This window comes from Coloeus monedula, assembly GCF_965178545.1.
Source record: "Coloeus monedula genome assembly, chromosome: 5".
Taxonomy (NCBI): Eukaryota; Metazoa; Chordata; class Aves; order Passeriformes; family Corvidae; genus Coloeus; species Coloeus monedula.
Window position 1 is genome coordinate 32,470,183 of NC_138785.1, and position 19,419 is coordinate 32,489,601.

Below are 19,419 nucleotides of genomic sequence, written 5' to 3' on the forward strand. Positions count from 1 at the left end.
TAAATCAGTTACTCAGTTTGCACGTATGATTCTGGTAACAGCACATTAACACGACAAACTGCAACTGGTGTGGGCTATTCACTGCAGTCAGTTCTTGGCTTGGCTATGACTGCTGCCAAACATGTTTCTAAACCACACAGACAAATCCAGACCCTGATTTATGAATGCCTTACTATTCAGAAAAGCACTAAACCACATGCATAACTCAAGCATGGGTAGCACTGAAACCAATAGGATTTAATGAAGTCAGTAGAAGTTAATCTAATGCTTATACACTTAAATACTCTTTTTTAAAAATCGCCAAAAACGAGAACTAACACATGCAAAATTAGAAAAGCAAGAAATACTTCATGCTTCGCAAATCTTTGTGTTTGCATTTCAAGTGGTTTACTGTAATTGTTTAAAAAATGGTACTTTATCATCTCAAATGTCTGTTTATTACCTGAATCTTTCCATGTGTCTACTGAATTCGACCAGGTAGAAACAGGATAGCGTGAGTGTCCCTCTGTGGTGACAGAAGACAAACTGGGCCCTACGGATATTTTGTTTATTCGAATATAAAACATACACTGGCTTCAGCAGAGTAACTTCTGTATCACAGTAACAAAGCTGACTTTCACAGACAGATGAATGGCTGAGTGCTCTCCTCCTCCCTGTCTGAGACAGTGCCTCTGCCACAGGGATATGCAGTAAGACACATCAATTCCTAAGCTGCAGCAGCCTACAGCCCTGGGTACCAAAGTAAACTATGCTGATTTCATTTTGCTCTAACATGCCAGCTTCTACACTGCTGGAGACCAGGGGCTGTGGAGTTTTCCTGTTTTGGGAAGGACAACCTGTAGTGGAAATGCAAAGCAGGCAGTGGGGGGCAATAAGTGCCTCTGCCATCCCAAACTAACCCCCCACTGCACATGATTCAATACCATGAAAGCAAATTAGGTCTCCTAAGTCTGACAGCTTGTAAATACATTGCTGGGAGTACAAACAATTTGCAGAAAGGAAAAAATATTGCACAGGGCTTGAGCGTAAAGTAAAGAAAAGGAGTGAAAAGGGGAAAGCGTTGTATTTTAGAAAATAAGTATGTCATTGTATAGGCATCTGGGATAAAAGAGCCCTGTTAATTTCTTTCCCCCCCTCATCTTCCCCAAATCAAACGTTAAAAAAATGAAAAAAACTAAAAACATCTATATCTTCTTGTCACGTATTATAATTTTTATGTAAACTTATGACTTCAAGGCCATAACTCCAAGTCATAACCTTGCCAAAATTATTTCAAGAAATATGTTCAGCTAACCTTTGGGCAGGCACCTTAGGCTGGCTATTCTCTGCCTTAAGACGTAGAATGCTGCAAAACAAATATCCAAAAGAGAAATTCCAGCTTTTTTTTTTTCTCTGTAAGGAAGATGGACTTGGCTGTGGTTTTTATCAACTTGTTACATTCCTGGAGAATTACATACATTCAACATTCAGAGCTTTTCTGAAACAAAAAAAATTCTGGTACACATTTAGAAATGGAAGTACTTTACATCAGTATTTCATTATGAGATTTAACAAATACATTCTGATACATAAGAGTAATTAAATATAATGACGTGATGCTATTTTTATTCAATCAACTGAGGAACTACACTTTGCCATGTTTCATATAGAAAGTAGTTGTAAAAATTCTTACGTTTCACCATTCAGGTTCACTGTTTCCATCAACAGAACACAAATACTTTTCTTAAAGACACAGTATCCTTTAAGTATAAAGTAATGGGTACATATTTTTAATTTAATGCTGCATCTCCACAGCTCAAACATAAAGGCTCAGCATTTGGATGCTTATTTGAGAGCAATTAAAATTACACCCATTTATATGTATCTGAACATCTGCAACCAATAGACATGTTGAATTACAAATTTACTGGTCATTTTTATAATGTTTAAAAATTTAATGTCATCTAAATTCAAAGTAATACTTAGAAACCTTCTCAGCTCTTGCCACCACATGAAACAAGATAGGCTACAAAACGTAAATAAAACGAAAACATAGATATATGTTTCAGGCTATTTGAAATCAATTCATTTGCCAATAACTTTAATGTTAGCAGCATGGCTTGTTAGGCTACACATCCTTATGACAGCAGGCTGGGACTTAAGCAACAGCAGCTCTTTGTACTTTAAGTAGCGTGTGACTGACACTTAAGGGTTTTCTATGATTGCAACTTATACTAATTTAAATTAGTTTTAACTAAGAAGTCCCTTAGCTTTTTTTACAGTGGAATGAAGCTCCTCAGGTTGTTCCTGGGCTTTGAGAGAAGATGCAATTACAAATACACTACAGCTGTAATTGGTCAAATCATGTTACTGATGACAATTCCTTATGAAAAAGTGGGCTGCAAAACTACTAATCTGCATACAAAGTGCATGAGGAATGCAGCAGAGAAATGGAAAAGGATACTGTATCTTTAACACAGTGAAGTCATGCTTTAAAGGCATAAAGGTCCTAAACTGGAAAAAAAAACCTGAATAAAAATAGCAAAACCTCATTTTTATTCTTGCATAGCAGTGTAAAGCAGTGTTGCAATTCTGTATAAAATGCCTTTTCTTTGAAAAGTACCAAAGATGCACAAAAATACCAGTCATTTTATAAGAAGCAGATGTGCTTCATATCAGTATTTTTTACACATTGCCAACACAGTGCATTAATTCAGACTGTGATCTTGCAACCACAAATTCAGCAGCAAAACTCTTACAGACTTTAAGGATGTTTCTCCTAATGGATCAGCCTCCTAGAAACCAGTATTTTCACAGCTCATTTTTGACACAATCATGGTTTTATTTTTGTGCATCGTGGACTATACAGAATTGCCATTTCCACTGAAAGCAATGTTATGTGCGAGAAACAGAAGCCCTAAGCAGCCCATGGCCGCCTCTCCCATTGATGTCTCGGATTATTTACAGGGGTAAACTCCCATCAACTTTAGTGTTAGCTATACAAAATCTCCCTCTATGCATCAATGAGAGTGCAGCCACCACTTCCTCCCCCTCCCACCACCTCACACCTCTGTGCAGAGATTGCACAGTACGGGTGCACAGCCTTTGAGCTCATTAGGACAGGAGCAGCAGCACAGACACTGCAAGAGCCTTCCCAAGCACCGAGAGAAGGCAGCAGCATGCACAGTTCCCAGCAAAGCACTCAGTTATGCCTGCATCTGCTATACATTGACTTGTACAAGGTCTTCTCTCTCACAAGTCCTCTTTAGAACTTCCTGAAATCATATGCTTTCTACTACGTTTGGCTAAATCTAAACACTAGCCTGACATCCTTCAATTAACACTTTTATAATGATGCAAAGCTAAGTGGAGGTGTAAATTGATGGTTTGACTTTATACTTTCTTGACTGTTCTGTCCCTAGGCTTTTTAGCCAACTGTCAGGGGTTTAGTGCAAGGTGATGGGAAACGACTTTGTTGACCTATTCTGGATTTGCCTCCTAGGTAAAACACTCAAACCTCAGCACAGGGAGATAACCAGATGGAGTCACAACAGATGGACTCTCTGAAAGAGCACACTCATCTTCACCACTTCTTGAGACAGACTTCATAGACTTTCTTATTGTTTAAGGAGAATTACACACAGAAATGGGTGAAGTAATCAAATATCACTGCTTATCAAACCCACGTTCAGTGAAATTTTATTCCTGTTAAGCATCTTCCGTTGGTCAAAATTTCTATCCATCAGACAAAATCTGCTGACTCCAACAGCCACACAGACTCCAGTCAGCAGAGGACCAGATAATAGACCTGCATTTGTTTATAGCAGCTGCAGATCCAACATTCTATTCTGTACCTATGTCAACACAGCAAAAGGAACCATTTTTGCTATCACCTCTAGCAAAGGAGTTGTCCAAACCGTAACACAGAATGAGAATTCAAGCCACTTCATGTTGCTTTTCTTTTAAAAATCCTGCTTAACCTTTTGAATCTACGTTGAAGTATTATCTCTTTCTACAGTTTTTGACTGTTAAACTGCAGCTAAAACGTCGAAGCAATCTTTACATCTGCAGTGTATCTTGACTACATACAACTGGTGTACAAATCAATTACAGACAGACACACAGCCAGGTTCAAAGCAGGTGTATTTTGTTCATGAAAGGCACAAACATGTGGAAACCATTTTTATAGCTTTTGAAAGAACTACAGAGATATTTGTAAGCTGGCTAAAAAAGAGGCAGACAGACCATTAGTTTCAAGAATAATTTTGAGGGAACCTGGATAGAGGAGTGGCAAAAATACCCACAAGGAATTATTTGTTGCATTTGTGCACGATGAGTTCAAGGACTCATGTCCCAACTTGATTTTCCCTGTGTCCTTTAAAACCCCACTGAATGGGTTCTGGGTTAGGACAACACATTCAGTACCTCAGATGCAGTTGCCTTACAATGCAAAAGTATTTAGTGATTAAAAATGCACTACTGATATCTGCTTTCACCAAAAACACTCTGTCAGGGGAAGTCACCTCCCCTACTCTGAGAAAAGAAACCCAGAAGAAACACTTTCTACCCTTACTTTTGCTCTGGGTTATAGTTGAGCTGTGTGCACAACAGTAAGACATAAAGCAAGACAACAACCCTATTTTTACACATATTTAATCAGGTACTTTATCAACATACCATCTTTCACAGAGGTAGGCTTTTGTGTGATTACTCCCACTTACAGCTATTACTCCCACTCCTACTAATTAAAGTGTGAGTAAATCCTGCAGGCCGGGCAACAACATAAGATTTTTGGACTAATTCCAGGTGGGATATTTAATATCTAACTTTAGTGCATTGATGCTGTGAGTCCATCAGTATAAAGGATCACTCTATCAATGATGAGGACACTCCACGGGAGCTAATAGTTGGTGTTTAAACAACACTTCTGCTGCTTCCAAATTAGCCTTTCTACACACTAGGTTTAACTAATGAACCCGGTTTACAAACCAAATCAAAATGTAAGAAAATCTACTTAGTTATGTTAATGATGGAAGACATGCACAGTTCTAAATCTAAGCCACTAAACAAGTGCGGATGGATTTTCAATTTACAAGGACTAAGAAATGCCAATGAATTTGAGTTACATTTGTTCGGCCCCTTTGAAAATAGGCCTACATTTTTATCAATCTCAAAATGCATCTAGTTGCCTAAACATGGATCTCACTTGAGTGTTCAAAACCTGCAAAAAAGAAAAAGAAAAAAACCAACCTCTTTCAAAGTTCTTGATTATTTCGGCCGGAAGGACACCTTCTAAGTGCATTTTCTGGAATTGGAAAGGGCATTTGGAAAGGGAATTTCATGTCACTGCAGAGTGAATATTCCTACTGGCTGAGATGTTACAGCTGACACTGACAGGTTCTGGACAGAAGTTTACAGACAGATCAGACCTACATGCACAAGTCTTGATTGGTGTGAAGAGGAGACAGAGGATGTTGTAAAGAAAGAGTGTAAATTAAATAGAGTGTAAACAGGAGGACCCTATTTCAACTTCTTCTTACATATTTATAAGAGCAGAAGACAGCTGAGTTATGCTGACTGGCGTTGCTAAGCAGCATTAAGCGTGGTTGTGCTCCACATGCACTCCTTTGCCAGTCAAAGGGACATAAAAGGAATAACTACACACTTCACAAAACCAAGTTTAGCTAACACAGTTCAGTTTCCATATGCAGCTGTATGGATGGATTATGGATGGAAGATCAGGAGCACGGAGTTACCAAGGCTTAAGGCCCTCATGACACTTGTCAGCTGCGCCACACTCCTGCTGTCTTAGAGATGACATATCCAGGCTTAAGCATTTGTCACAATTAAACCATTACCTTAAATCACACGGTTGGTTTAAACAAACACATTTTTTTCTCTGTGGCAGAGGGCATGACCACATACGCTTGGTGGAGCAGCTCAGCTGGACAGCAGAAAACATATCCAGGTATGTTAGCAACCACTTGCCCTTGCCTCATCGCAGTTCAGGTGCAAACTGGGACCACCCTGCCATGGATCTATGTGCCTGCTCCACTCTGGCTCCAGCAAGGCTCTCACCTTATATTTGTTGTCAGAAGGATAAATTCAGAGATAATTAGTGCCCACATGGTAAATTACGCATGAGTAAGCAGGTGAGAGTCCAAAGGTGCTGTAGCGGTTGCAGGCATATCCAGGATGGCTCAAACTGGTTTGAAAAACAGCAGTTACAACTCACTAATAAAGAGCTCAGCATTATTGCCTCAATATTTGAATCTTCTTTTTTGGAGACATTTACAAATTGAGTCTCACTACTAATTTTTAAGCCTGACTCTATACTTGTTTTCCTTGTACAAGTAGAACTTATACTAAAAACACCACAGAAAATGGTGTTTTCTAGTTGAGAAAGCCTGACATCTCTTTATGCCACTCATTTTGGGGACAGGGATAAGAGCTTTACCTTTGACCAGAGAGAAAGCAGGAGAAGCAATCATGCACTTGGCTTTTTGGAAAATTTTCAGCTATATTCCTTTGTACAGTAAAATACCCAAGTCTTCCTTTGAGGCCAGGAATGTTGCCTTCTGTGCCAGGTTAATCCTTCATACTGGGTGCCACATTCCCAAGGTGGAGAGTTGACTACAGATTTTCTATTTGGCTGCAAGCACTAGAAAGATTCACTTTCATTTAGCGTAATCTCCTGCTTTGTGATATGTCTGGAATTTTCACCACCCGCAACTGGGGCAGATTTTCTTGGTTTATTTTGCCAATAATTTGTCTCCCATCTAAAATAAAGAAGGAGCTTCTGATGGTTTTAGTAGAATTTTCACCTGAACATCTGAGATTCTTCTGAACCACCAATTCAAAAATTATCAGTATACAAAGAAAAAAAGGGGGAAAAATGCCTTTTGGCAACTAAATGATAATTGTATTCCTTTGAAAGTCTGGTCCCAATTACTGGGGATGACCACAGAAAATACCTATCTACATGCCTTCTAAATATGCATAGAGACTAATTTGTGAATAATGTACTAAAATGCAGTGGAATGAGGTGAGAATTCACCTACCTTTAGCCTTAAGGAAAAAAAAAGCATTTACAGTATCTGGAAAAGCTAACACTAAAATTACCCCACTGACAAAATTCAAAGAACAAAAAATAAAATATACTTTCTGTGTATTATTACTTTTGTCTCAGTTTCAATTTTTAATTATGAATCTTTTGATAGTATCACTTTCTGTTATTCCTGTCTCCCAAGATCATAAAAATGCAACCACAAATCAGATTTGGTAATAATGAGAAACTGACTTCCACCTAAACATGAGCTGTAATTTATGGTCACAACATGGGAGACAACTTATCTAAGAAAAGGGCCACAGTGACACAGTAGTCTGGACTCTTTTGGTTTTGGTTTGGTTTTTTTTAAACAATGCAAATTATTGATTTTTGCCAGTTAAGCCTTCATAGCCTCAAAGTTTTAAACACACAATGATTTTTCAAATAAAACTGCATCATGAAAGGTGAACATAGATCCTATTGCCTCTGGAGTAGCCTCAATCAATCTACTACATATTCTCCTTCCTTCTTCATAAATATTCACACTATGGAAAGGCATGAATACTTGTTACCAATTAGAGCCCTAAAAATCAAAATTATTCATGGTATGGCCTGAGAGGTATCAGCCTGAGAACTCTACATCAAAGAAACAGAATGAGACATGTTGTATTCCAGAAGTACTTTCCATAGCATTTTACTAGTCATCTTATATATCTATTAAACACTGTGGGCTTCTAACATATTTGGGAAGAGAGAAACCAATCCTGATGTTTACAAATTTGAACAAAACCTTTGCTGAGAGTTGCATTTCCAAGGCTTTTCCTATCTTTTGCCAAATATTTGCCACCTACAGTCACTGCCCCACAGACTATGAAACTTACAGCATTTAACAGGGATTTACTTTGAAAATGACTTGGCAGAAAATGATCTTGTCTATATATGTTTGTATCTAAATTTAAAAAAAACCCAAAAACTAAGGACAAGTGTTTATAGGCTTGTTCTTGCAAAAACTTCAGGATGTCCCTCATGTATGAGTGTTAAATACATGAGCAAGCATCCCCAGTATCAAAGGCTGTAATTTTAACAAGCTGAGGTCTCTACAACACTCCTAACAATTTTAACTTCTACACAGTACTAGCTGCCTCCACAATACCTATTGAAGGTGTAGTTAATGATGAAGACTTATCTAGTTGCTTATCGCGCAGTCACATTAAAGATTCTAGATAGATGTGAGAATCTCAGAGATGTTTCTCTTCACATGTGACCCAGTAAAAGGATGCTGTCAGGCAGATTTATTCCCTTAGTTTGGGGTTACTGAAAGAATACTTGAACTTAATGCCAATTGGAACATTTCCATCAATTTCCTAAGTGAAATACAAATAATTTGGGTTTCCTTCTTGGATGCAAATACTAATGCCCTGCAGCACCTGTAACATGACTCAGTGTAGTTACATCATGTTATCAGATCAGAGCATGAGACGAAGCAGAAACCAAACCAAAATTTCCAAATTCTCATTGCCTCAACTCCATTTTACCCTACCCATTTTTAGTCCTGTTAAAAACAGAATTTTAACATGACAGCATCCTTCTAAGTCAGTCAGGCTCACACGTGCAAAAACCTAGGCCCTGCATTGTAAGGATGTGTGTGAAGACACAAAAGACACGACTAGGCGTGTACAAGCCTTCTCTACAAGTGAGTAGAAGCCCCAGCAGCAGTGATACTCACGCTGGCACTGTCCCCAGGACACTCGGGCCCAGCCCCAGCAGCAGTCAATTCTGCTTCCAAATCGACACAGCCCTGAAGACGAGAGCATTTGTCTGGGCCACCTGTACGAGACAGTTCAACAAAGTCTAGTGAAACACTTTGAAAGTAGCTAAAATCATCCTAGAGTTAAAAAAAAATAAATCTACCAACCAACCAAAAACCCCAAAACACAAAGAACACCAAAAACCTCTCCTGCATAGAGATACAAATTTTTTTTACTTTTTTTGAAGAGAGTAACTGTTCTCAGCTGAGCCTAGGATATTCCTAACATTAATAGTTTGTTTAGTTCAAAAAATGCAAATGACAATAGGTGAAGAGAGGAAAAGATAATTAGGGTAACTCAGCAAAGCCTGAAAAAAGCTGACATGCTTTGCATTACACTCACTACTGCCACTCCCAGGCTGGCACTGAGCAGTTTTAGAAGTCTGAAACAGACTTTATAGTGTGGAATAAATGCCATTATAAAGTTTGGGCATTGTTTTACTTCACAATATATGGCAAAATTTTCTCACAGATACGGCCAAACCTTCTCACTGAAACATTAAAGGAAAAAAAGAATAAAAACAAAAGCTTCTTGAGCTGTTAAGCAGAAATTAAATACAAAGGGAAAGCTGCAGTCTTCCCTATGTTCCAAGGAAAAGATACCACGGCCTCATGCAGTCATAAAGTATTTACACAAATCGGTAATGTCTTTTTAACGACAGGCTGAAGTCCCGTGAGCGCTGCATTTGAACAAACCTTTAAAAAATAAGAAACCCTGGGGAGGGCGGGGGTCGCGCTGGCCGCTCGTCCCGCCCGGCGCAGTGCCCGCTCCCTGCGGCGCCGCCGGTCGCGACACCCGACACGACACGACGCGACACGGCCCGCGGGCACCCGCGCCCCGAGCTTCGTGTTAAAACTTGAGTCGCGATCTCCGCCGCCGTCTGTTTCAAGTGCCTCCGGGCGCCAATAAGCTAATTTTATCTCTACAGCACGCGATGCGCTTTGTTTTTAATTCTTGCGGGACGCAGCCCCGCCAGAGCAATAAACTTATCTTATACCTAAGCCCGTGTTTAGGCTGCCGAGCAACGCGCGGCACTCGGCAAGGGGCGGGAGGCTCGGGGGGGCCGGGAGAGTCCGTGCCGGGGAGCCCCGGGAGCGGCACCGGGGCCCCGCGCCTCCACCTGCAGCCCCCCCGGCCAGCCGTGCCCGCGGGCACCGCCGCCGGCATCGCCGCCGGCATCGGGGGACCGGGAGCGCCACAGGAGACCCGCTGACGGCTCCGGCCGCCCCCGCCTCGCCGGGGGGCAGCCCCGGGGGCCGGTGCCAGGCAGGAGCCCGTGGGCCACCTCAGCGCTCGGCGTCAAAAGGGGGAGAGCCCGGGCTCCCCCCGCTCTCCCGGCGGCAGCTCCGAACTGCTCGAGGGAACGCCGACTTGGCCCTACCCGGCCGGTCCTGGCCGCCGCCCCCGCTCTCCCCGCGCCTACCTTCTGTCAAACTCCCCGGCCGCCCCTAGCGAGAGGCAGGACGCCAGGAGCAGCCGCAGGGAGAGCTCCATGGCCGGCGGGGGCTCCGCGGCGGTGGCGGAGCGGCGGTGGCGGAGGCGCTCCCGCTCCCGGGTGGGCGAGGGCCCCGCTGCCGCCCAGGCTGGCCGCGCTGCCACAGCTCCGGAGCGGCGGCGAGCTCCGCGCCCTCCCTTTTCCTCTCCCGGTCCTTGCCCGCCCGCCTGGCTGCCGGGCGGAGGAGGCGCGGCGCGGGGAGCGGCAGCGCCGCCCGCCCCCGGCAGAGGCGCCCGCGGCCCGCCCGCCTCCCCCTGCGAGGGGCACCTGGCGTGCGTGGGACACCTGGGGCGGGAGAGAGCGGCAACGAGCGCCAGCTACTGCGGACAGCGAGGCACAAACAGCAGTCTGGGGACACTAAGCAGGGTGGGCTTTGTTATCATGAGCTTTTGTATCTTGAACTTCCTGAAGGAAGATGGTTACACCCTTCTCTCTGCAAAGTTCCCATCTAAAGCCAGGAGCGTTAAGATTTGGCCTTCTTTTACCAACCAAACCTCCCCAAAACCAAAGCTTTTTGAAAGGCTTACAAGGTGTATATGATTTTTTCTGGCTCGAACACTCCTATTAATAGCTCTCGGTGTTGGTGTGTATGATAATCAGGTGCCCAGCCCTTGTCCAGAAGAAAAAGTGACAAGTTCAAACACTAACCGCACAGCATGTAATGTGCTTGCACCACTCCGGACAGCAATGACTGCATCTGTACTCCCCATTAGCATGTTAAAATACAGCCCTTAGTTTTCTTCGGTTTCTATGAACTACGGCTTTGGGACTTACAAAGGACATTTTAATAGCAGCCTGTCACCAGTGTAGGGTCAGAGCTGCTCCAAGATCTCTCTGATTACAGACAGATGGGGTCAACCACTTGGACTGGGTTGCAGCATTGGTTTGATTTGTGCCTACGTCAAGGCTAAAGCTCATCTGCTGTTCCTACAAGGGTCTGGCTGTTGCTTAGAAGCAGAAAACAAAGATTTTCTCTGATTTGTGCTGTAACACAAAGCTAAACCCTTCAGGAAGCAGTTAGATGACAACCACGACTTAAAGCTTCAGATTTGAGCTGGTGGTTCTGTGCAGAGCATTTTCCACCCTCAGAACACTTCACGGATAATTCAAATAACACTGCCCAAAGCTGGCCATTTTTTGCACAAGATACAAATTGTGCCAGTAAGCCTTCAAAAATTACACCATTCCTCAGAGTGGTTTTACCACTTCCTGCTCACATTTGAGCAGAAGGCCTCTTCCAGTGCTCCTTCCCCTCTTTTTTTCATTTTTCATGACCATATGATCCCAATGCTGAGCTTTCTGTCCACAGCATCAGCCCAGAACTTTTCAGACACAGAGAAAAAACAACTGTAGAAGCTACAATGTGATGATTCTGCAAGGTGCTTGTACCTGTACTCAGATAACTTGCAAGCCCGCTTAGAGGACTCAGATATAAAAACTGCACTGAGGACCAAACCTAGTTCCTTCCATTCACATGAGAAGTGGATAGCCGAGCAGTGAAGGCAATGACACAATGCTGTTTGGGAAAGACAGAAGAGCATCTGGCTTGTATTAGATCCTTGCTGAAATATAGAGCTGACTGCCAGTTCTTGACTGATTGATAATTTTTTTTTCACTTGGATGTGTGATGTGGTGTAACAGATCATGCATAGTGAAATCATTGTCAAGATTCAATGGGCAAAAGGGGAGATATCCTATTTGTGACAATCACAAGTATTTCTTTCTGGTAACAGCATCTGCATGTGCCATTCCAACTTGTAGAAAAAAGCATCCACAAATTACGCCACAACCAAGTCCAGGACAAGTGCCAAAAACAACATTTGAACATCACTCTGAATTAAGGTCTAGGGCAACCTGACACTTTCCCTTTCATGCCAAAGAGACATGTCATAAAATCAATTCCTTTAATGCAATGCTGCATAATGGTACTTAATGTACACAGCAACTTTAAAGCACACACTATTCCTTTAAAGCATGTTCACTCACAAATGGCAGTAAGATCATTTAATCTCTCCAGACTGCACTGAGTATTTAAGACTTCCTCAGCAGCCTGTTTGGCTCTCTTGTATGTTAATACTAGTGTGCTGGTCAGACATGGTGCCTAGTCGAATTAAGATTGTCTGCTCTTGGTTAACTTCTGCTGCCTTTACAATTTGTTTTGGAACATAAGCCCAAAAAAACCAGTTAACCAGTCACTGAAAGATCACATATTACACTTCCACACCCATCAGTGGGACTGAACATCCACTCACTTATGAATTCATTTGTTTTGGCGACGGTTCATCATCACTAGTGGAGTCTTCTTAACAAGGCAGTTTCTCATACCCATGGCAGTAGAAGGATTACTTCTGTGAGTGAGCTGTCAAAGAACCAGATCTCTTGATGAGTTAAAGGTGGATGAAGATGTCTGGGTATGCATCAAGATACTATATACAAGATGGAGATGGAGAAGTTGTTGGCCATAGGACAGTAAAAAGCACTTTCATGCCTTGTGTTTAGTGAAGCAATATGAAAGTCTTGCAAAATGCTGATGCCACCAGGTTGACCTGATGTTCAGCAAGACTTAAATAACAAAAGAAGTCCAGCAGCTGTGCATAAAGCACTCAGATGATTGACTAGAACAAGTGTCCAAGAAAAATTTTTCAAAGATACTGGTAAGATACTTGGTTAAGCATAACATGATAGTGAGGTTTTTAGCTGCAAATTAGCAGCAGCAAAGCAGAAACACAGAGGAAGACAGTATTTTGAACAGTAATGCTGCTATCCTTGTGTATAAAAAAGTCAAAACACATAGGAAGGTGAATTTTGCCTGAGAAGGTGTTCATTTTATGCAAGCATAGTGATCCTGCCTGCTTTTTTTCACTCTTCTTCATTCCTCCATAATTATCTTTATGTGTCTTTGCCAAAGAAGCCACACTATCAGTCATGACTCTCATCTCAGACTTCTAGTCTCATGGGTATATTGAGCTCAGATTGAGACCCTTCTATGCAAATCAGGACCCTAAACTTGGTAAGAGACACCCTGTTGAGAGCAGAGGAAGAGTCGAAAGTATTTGCAGCTGAAAATACTTGCAGCTGACCATTAGGTTCTGAATTACCTGTAATTTCCCAGGGAATGAAGCCCCAGGTATATATTCTATTTCCATATTCTGCACCATAAGGGATAACGGCACATCTGACTGCACACAAAACTGAATTCTGGTGATAAGGTGGCAGAGTGTGAAGAACTGCTGTGAGAGAGGGGCTTGCTAATTCTGCTGCAGCGAGGGTAGAGGTGGTGAGGACAGCTGCTGCTTCTGGGATGGCAAGTGTGACAGAGTGACATCTGGCACACTGCAGTTTAACTACACACAGAGGAACATGTTCAATGCACTGCTCAGGACAGTAGTGATGTTTCAAGAATCCACAACAGTACAATGCAGAGTGTATTTGCAGTGTATACTCCATTAAAGAACCAATGTCATGAGCCATACATGTAACTGGTAATAACTAAAAACATGTATAAACAATAGGAAACCCAGTTCTAAGAGAGGATTACTTACAGTTTTCTCTAGTGAAATGAACATTCCTTGTGTGCATGGGACCTGTTCCTCTCTGACAACACTACTTTTGCTTCACATGCGATAGGCTGTGCCCAGCAGTCTCAGTGTTCCAAACTTCTGCAGCAGGATGAGGTCCAGGTTTTTTTATGCTTTTTGTTGCTATAATCATCCCCAAGGGGGAAAACCAACAGAACAGAAACAGTTTCTGGAATACTTCCTGGCATTGACTGGACAGGCAATATTGAAAAAAAAGAGCTGTAAAGGTACAAGTGGCAGATATTTTAGGCTAACAGATATTGGTAAATATGGTAGGTGATAGAATACCATAGATATGACAGAAGTCACACAGAAAGAACTTTAAAATTTATCTTGGTTTTTACACATACCTATGAATTGGACATAAACAGACCAATAGAATATATTGCTTTCAGGGTATTCTACTTCCAAGTAACTTTTCTTTGAGGAAGGTATTAAATGAGTAAGTTCTTTCAAGACCACTTTTTTAATATTGACTTCCTTCTTGTGTTAAAGCACATTATGAATGTTAATAAATCAAGTCCTCTGTTCAGCAGAATTGGTCAATACTTTTCGTTACACTCCTATTTACATAAGCAGAAATTAAGGAACAGAAAATTACTTTTCCACAAATCAAATAATCTGTCATCAAATCAGGAACAGATCTAGTGTTTTCCAATTTCAGATTTAAACTATAAATCCATCCTTCCTCTTTTCTAGGTATTTCACCCTCATTGAGGCTAAGAAAGTTGACCACAAATCCCACACTATCCCAAGTCACTAAATCACACCATAACTTCTGTAAAAAACACTTGATTTGTAGTTAATGGCAAGCAGGATCGTAGTCTGCACTTGAGCTGCTAATGTAGCATGTATACCTCTTACAAAATGGAACAGAAGGAAGGAATCCAAGTCCAAATTATCTACGAGACTTTCAATGTCACTACTTTTTCTCTGGGGCTATGCAATTCTGTGGTGCATTTAAAGGTAGTATTTATTAAGTAAATATTATCTCCGTCACATGGCAGGTAACAATCTCTATGACTCCCATGCTAATAACAAAACTATAAGGTATCAATAAAATAGAGCAATTCAATCAGCTAAATCACTTTTGTACTCCAGCTGTCTCTTAGTAAACCTTCTTGAAAGGGTAAGAAAGTCATCCAGCGTGTCAGACACTGTAGTATCTAATTACCTTCTATACAGATAAGCCCTGTGCTTTGGATCCTAGTTCAAAAGCTTCCAAATGCTTTTTCTGCATGAAGTCTTCCAAATTAATTTGGTTTTTTTTCCAATAAGTTTTTTCCACACCTCCTTGATTCTTCTTTAAAAACTATGAATGGTATTTGTGTTGAAGTTTACTGCATTTCATTACAGTGGAAAGAAGTTATCTTCTCCTGTAAAAAACCAACAATTTACCTTTCAAAACCCTGTAAAAATTTCACATTCCCCTCTGCGTATGTATTTTTAAAAGACTTCTAGCTCTCCACATTATCAATTTTGATACCAAAGGTATTTTGCACAGGGGATCAGAATGATAATCCCCCAATTTAATATTACCCTGTTCTTTAGGGAGTCAGTCTACTTTGCCTCAGTTTTTTCCATGTGATTTTTGTAAGGTCCTACTGTTCTTATAATAGACAGTCCAATACAACTCCTATGGCTTTACAGCATGTGTTTTTCAGGTCATGCTACAGCTCTCCATGTTCAGTTTTACACTGTGCAGCCAGTGCCTGATGCTGTCTCCTTTCCTGAGGAAGGCAAATGCTTGAACACAGGAACGCTGTACTATACATTATTAGTACTTTGTCACCTAAATCATTAACTTCTCCATGGGCTAAATGCACATGCATTTAGCAGTCAGAGGGAAGAGACTAAAACTGAGGCACAAGCAAGACATTCAGCCTTAGTGGAATTTATCAAAGAAATATTACTCAAATGGCAAAAAAATATATACTCAGCAACATTTAGGATCAACAGTGCACTGTCTTTTTCATGGGCAAGAGGTGCATGAAAACCTTCTGTTCAACAACATTAGAGGCAGATGACAGATTCCTAAAAAAAAAGAAAAATACCCAAAACCCAAAAATGTAATCACCAGATTACTCTCCATAACTAAATAAAATAAAACAGGAAAAGAGTCACATATGTCAGACAGAAGATAACCAGTAAAAAACTTTTAAAATCAAAAACCACCAGTATGTGAGCTGAAACCAAACTTAACCTCACAATTTCTGCTTAATTTCAACAAAAGAAAAAGGTAACATTAACAGAAGAGATTTGCATGAAGACATGTTCTTAACCATAATTCTAACAGGAACTGTATTGAATCATGCAGCCAGGAGTTTTGTGTATTACCTGAAAAAATTATGGACTTCAGTCAAGTTTTCTCTTTCATGAGCCAAAACTGCAGGCTAGGACTTCTTGGGTTGCATTAGAATTTTAATATATAAGGAGGAGCCATAAATCAACCTGAAAAGTTATCAGATTTGTCTTTATGACAAAAGCTGCAAATAATATGGTGCAGCATGGATTCAATTGTTCCTGCTCATGAATTATGGTCCTTACAGCGAGAAATACACTGGGAGATGCAGAACCAGAAGAAAATTATTTACAACAGCCTAAGGTATCAGCTTAGACTGTCACGGTTTTCATAACTTTGTTTTTCCCTGTGCCTTGGGCTCATTGCCGATACTGAGAGGGGAAGGAGAGGGCAAGTAAGGTATGCTGCCCAGACTTCCTATACAAATTATAAATTATAAATTATGACACTGCCTTTCCAGAAAGAAATGATCAAGCACTACTTTTACCTTGTCCTTCAGGTTGTTAGAAATTTTTTCATAATGAACCTGAACCTCTACATAAATTCTAGCAAAGATGGAGTAAATTAGCTGCAAATAAATAAATCACTCTTGGTCCTGGTTTTCCCTCAGTTTCATTTGGTTTCAGGTGCTGTATCTTTGTTTGCCTAAGCTCAACTATAGTTGTGTAATGACATGCATCCTCTGGTACTGGTTGCTGATAAATTGACCTAGAACTGCTTATATAAATGAGTTTAAATTGCTATTCTCAAGGGGAAAATGGCTGTGTCTAATGGAATTCCTTATTTAATTTCAATCTTGATTTGACGTACAGACAATTCCTAGTATATTCTGAGATGCCAAGGGGAAGTAGTAGGCAGGAAAACCTACTACAGGTGCTCTGAGGAAGTGTTTTCATTTAGTTTTGATATTGCTGACCCAGCTCCTCTGTTCAACTTTATACTAAACTGCAAACTCTGAAAGAATAGTTGAGGGTGGAAGGGACCTCTGTTGGTCACCTGGTTCAACCTCCCTGCTCAAGCAGGGTCATCTACAGCTGGTTGCCCAGGACTGTGTCCAGGTAGCTTGAATAGTTCTAAAGATGAAGACTCCTCAACCTCTCCAGGCAACCCGAGACAGTACTCAGTCACCCTCACAGTGAAAAAGTGTTTCTTCATGTTCAGGTGGAATCTCCTGTTTGAGTCCATTGCCTCTTGTCTTGTCACTGGACACTGTCAGCATGTACCTGGCTCCATCTGTTTTACACCTTCCTTTCAGGTATTTTTCCACATCAGTTAAATTCCCCCAAGCCTTCTCATCTTCCAGGCGAAACAATCCTGATTCTCTCAGCCTTTCCTCCTAGGAGAGATGGTCTTGTCCTTTAAACACTCAGTGGTCCTTTGCTGGACTCCTCTCCAGTAGCTTTGTATCTCTTGTGTGTGGGAGCCCAGGACTAGACCCAGCAATCCAGGTATGTCCTTACCAATGTTGAGTAGAGGGGAAGGATCACCTCCCCTGACCTGCTGGTAACAATCCTGCTAACTCAGCCCGGGATACTGCCTGTGCAGCAAGGTCATACTGCTGGCTCCTGTTCAACCTGGTGTCCACTGGGACCCCCAGGCTCTTTTCTGCAAAGCTGCATCCCAGGCACACAGCTGTCGGTGTGTAGTGCATGGGCTTGCTCCTCTGCGAGTGCAGAGCTTTGCACTTTCCTTCATTGAACTGCATAGAGCCCTTGCCAGCCCATTGCTCCGGCCTGTCGTGGTCCCTCTGGATGGCAGCACGACCCTCTGGCATGTCAGCCACACTCTCAGTTTGGGGTCATCAGCAGACTTGCTGAGGGCACACTGTCCCGCATCATCCAGTTCATTAAGGAAGACGTTAAACAGATCAGGACCCAGTGAAACCTCTGTGAAACTAGAAATTGATAGCAATAAAGTTTTTGTATGTATTAAGTCAAAACAAACAAACAAGATCTCATTAGTAGTAAATAAATAAAGCACATGATTGATATGATAATTAGTACACAGAGAGCTGCTTGCGAGCCTTTTAGTGCCTTTCAGCATTACAGATTTTGTTTGTGGTTTTCATTAGGTAGGATTTGAGAAACTAAGATGTGCATGAACTTCGTGTCTTCAGAATACACTGTAAGACACAAGAGGATGCAAAAGATTTAAGATGGGTTTGAGTGCTCAGCATGAAAGGAAATGAAGCAGTTTGAAGGTTACTGACATCTACTGATTCTTCTATACTCTGCTAAAATAATGTAGTAGCATTCAATTTTATTTCATATTATATTCTTTTTGAAGCTGTATATTCAAAAACAGTAAGTACAATTAACACCTTTGAAGACTTCTATGTGTTTTCAGGGGTATCTTTTGAGAGGAGACAATAAGTATTGTGCTTGCTTTAAAATGCAATCCAACACATGCCTGAACTGTTGAAATAAACCAAAATTCTCCTGAACTGTGATGTTCTTAAGGCAGAGAAATAAAACAGTTCTGACTTAGACTGGGAGCACATGACTAGATTTCTCCATCAGTAACGAGGAGACTCTGCAGAAGACAAAGTAAGGAAATTTCAGAAATTGTTGAATGAAAATCATGAAAGGAGACAGGAAATCTAAAAAACCACCATTATGTTGCAGTGGGGATACTGCAACACACTGCAACAAATCTATTGATGGTTTTAAAAACTGGTTTTCAGAACTATATCAAAATATTCCAAGCTAAATTAAAAACAGACCTGGAGAGCTCTACAGAATCCACAGGTAACAGACTTAGTGACAGAATTAATGAACAATTTTATGGACAGACAGAAGATGGAACTAGGACAAAAGGATGAAAGCTGGTTCCTGTCACATTTCAGAAAGCATATTTTATTCATAGCATTTTAGTTTTAATACTTAAACAACTATTGGGTCATAGAATGGCTTAGGTTGGAAGAGACCTTAAAGATCATCTAGTTTCAACCCTCTGACCATGGGTCAGGTTTGTTTGTGCTATAAATGGCATTGAAGATGCTAATGTCTAGTTCTTGGCTCCCAGAAGATTACGATTTTTGGATTCAAACAACAAACAGACATTGAAGCCAAACCTAGTTGTCCTGAACTTCTAATTCATTGAGTTTATTATACATTTTCCCAACATCAATAGCATTGATGAATAAAAAGTTAGGTATGCTCACTTAGGTGTAGGGCAACTCTACACATTGTATGCAACCCCAAGGAATA

General features: G+C 41.2%; 1 protein-coding gene across 1 annotated transcript in view; it reads right to left on the reverse strand.

Annotated features, from left to right (window-relative positions):
• Window positions 1-10,329, reverse strand: part of NPNT (nephronectin) — a gene marked incomplete at both ends in the record, with an annotated part of 46,722 nt that extends 36,393 nt beyond the window's left edge. The window contains 3 exons of the mRNA XM_082281509.1: window positions 1,295-1,345; window positions 8,754-8,854; window positions 10,259-10,329. Coding sequence (XP_082137635.1) covers window positions 1,295-1,345; window positions 8,754-8,854; window positions 10,259-10,329 — 223 coding nt within the window. The remainder of the gene's footprint in view (window positions 1-1,294; window positions 1,346-8,753; window positions 8,855-10,258) is intronic.
• Window positions 10,330-19,419: the final 9,090 nt, after the last annotated feature.